Source organism: Seriola lalandi, unplaced genomic scaffold, assembly GCF_002814215.2.
Source record: "Seriola lalandi dorsalis isolate HSWRI2012SDOR001 ecotype SW California unplaced genomic scaffold, Sedor1 jcf7180002002594, whole genome shotgun sequence".
Classification (NCBI taxonomy): Eukaryota; Metazoa; Chordata; class Actinopteri; order Carangiformes; family Carangidae; genus Seriola; species Seriola lalandi.
The window spans coordinates 1-1,653 of NW_019473250.1; the positions used below are offsets into that span (position 1 = coordinate 1).

Sequence of the window (1,653 nt, forward strand, 5' to 3'; positions counted from 1 at the left end):
TTTTTTTTTTTTTTAAAGTATATTTTTTGGGGCATTCGTGCCTTTATTGGACAGGATAGTAGAGAGAGACAGGAAACAGGGAGGCAGAGAGAGGGGGAATGACATGCAGCAAAGGCCGTCCGATGCGGGACTCGAATCGGGGCCAACTGCAGCGAGGAATGTAGCCTCTACACATGGGGCGGATGCTTAGACCACTACGCCACACGACGCCCCTAATTAATCTGTTTCATATGTTAGCATGCTACAACCAGAGCTGCTGTAGCAGCTGAATCAGTAAGAGAGGGTGAGGAAGGGATAACAGCAGGAATAACTTCAAATAAACTCACCAATAGTGTTGACTTTGTCAGGCAGCTGTCTGGCACTGAAGGGACCAGAGTACTTGGTGATGCTCTTGTCAAACAGGTAGACGATATAGCTGTCCCAGCCTCTCTGCAGAGGAGAGAAGAAAATCATCACTTTCTTGTAGCTTATTACTGGGTTGTTCAAAGTCCCTCAACGCACATACAGTGAGTGTGTAGTATGAATCATAACACCTGCAGATGGAGGTTTTTTCTGCATCACTGTGGTTTTTCAGTCTTTTGCAAACATATTCCTATGTTTGTAAATGTTCCCGTGGGAGACAAGAACAGAAAATGTTGCCTCCATTAGAGCTGGTGACAGGAGAGGGCTGACAGGACATGGGAGGGATGAGATGGGGGATAACACAATGCAAGAAAGGTCCTTCAGCTGAGTAAAGCTGATCGAAGCTGGAGGTATTAGCAAGAGTATATTTGAAGTTATATTCTGACATTTCACAGCTGATTAAAATTGTGTATATATTTATGTTTATTTTGTATGCATCAAAGTTCATCTCTTCTTTTTATAGTACCCCATTGGTCTGTTATTGATTCTGTACATTAATTTATCTTTATATATCTCTGCCTGCATTTGGTTATATGCTAAACTTTAGCTGTACTGGTACTAAGTGTGTAATGATAAAGCTGAACTTCATATGATCTTTTCAAGGCTTTAAAAGGAAATTACAGCAGTCAACCATCAACTTACCACTCCATCCAGGACACACTGTGCAGCAGGCTTCCGGGGGTCCAGTGACACGCCCGTCTCCTGCAGCAGCTCCTGGTTCACCACCTCGATCCTGGTCTCTGCCTCAATGCGCTTCTGCAAACTGTGGAGACTCTCGTCCGGAGTCAGCTGGAAGGAGTGGACCTGAGCTGTGGTCATGTTCAGGATGTGCACAACCTGGAGAGACAGAGGAGAAGAGCTGTCAGTGTTGGTACAGGTGAGCTCACATCCACATACTTTTATTCATTTTCAAACCTGTAGTCTTCAGACCTGGCCGACAGATTTCACACAGCTCCCTCTGGAAGAACCGATGGCTTTACACTACTTTTTCTGTAGATACATTAGTGCTCCCAACACCTCTGAACAGACTTTAATGTTGTCAGATCTTCCTAGCACAATATATAGAAAACCAAGTTGGAATTTAATGTCCAAGGCAACTTGTGTTTTTTTCTTTGAGTGTTTTATTTAGAACTTCTTATAACATAAATCAAGATAAACCCCAAAACCCAAACAACCAAAACCCTGTGTTTCAACTTCCAGCCATGTACACACAGCATTTTCAGTTCTCCTCAAGAAACACTCAGGTCCTTT

The 1,653-nt window shown here is 43.3% G+C and overlaps 1 protein-coding gene across 1 annotated transcript; it reads right to left on the minus strand.

Annotated features, from left to right (window-relative positions):
• Positions 1-297: 297 nt before the first annotated feature.
• LOC111666001 (inhibitor of nuclear factor kappa-B kinase subunit alpha-like) lies at positions 298-1,267 on the minus strand. Its single transcript, XM_023421183.2, has 2 exons — positions 1,045-1,267; positions 298-429 (listed from the first exon to the last, which is right to left on the minus strand). Exons 1-2 carry the CDS (start codon positions 1,219-1,221, stop codon positions 313-315), a joined length of 294 nt encoding a protein of 97 aa, XP_023276951.1. The 5' UTR covers positions 1,222-1,267; the 3' UTR covers positions 298-312.
• Between the last annotated feature and the right edge of the window lie 386 nt (positions 1,268-1,653).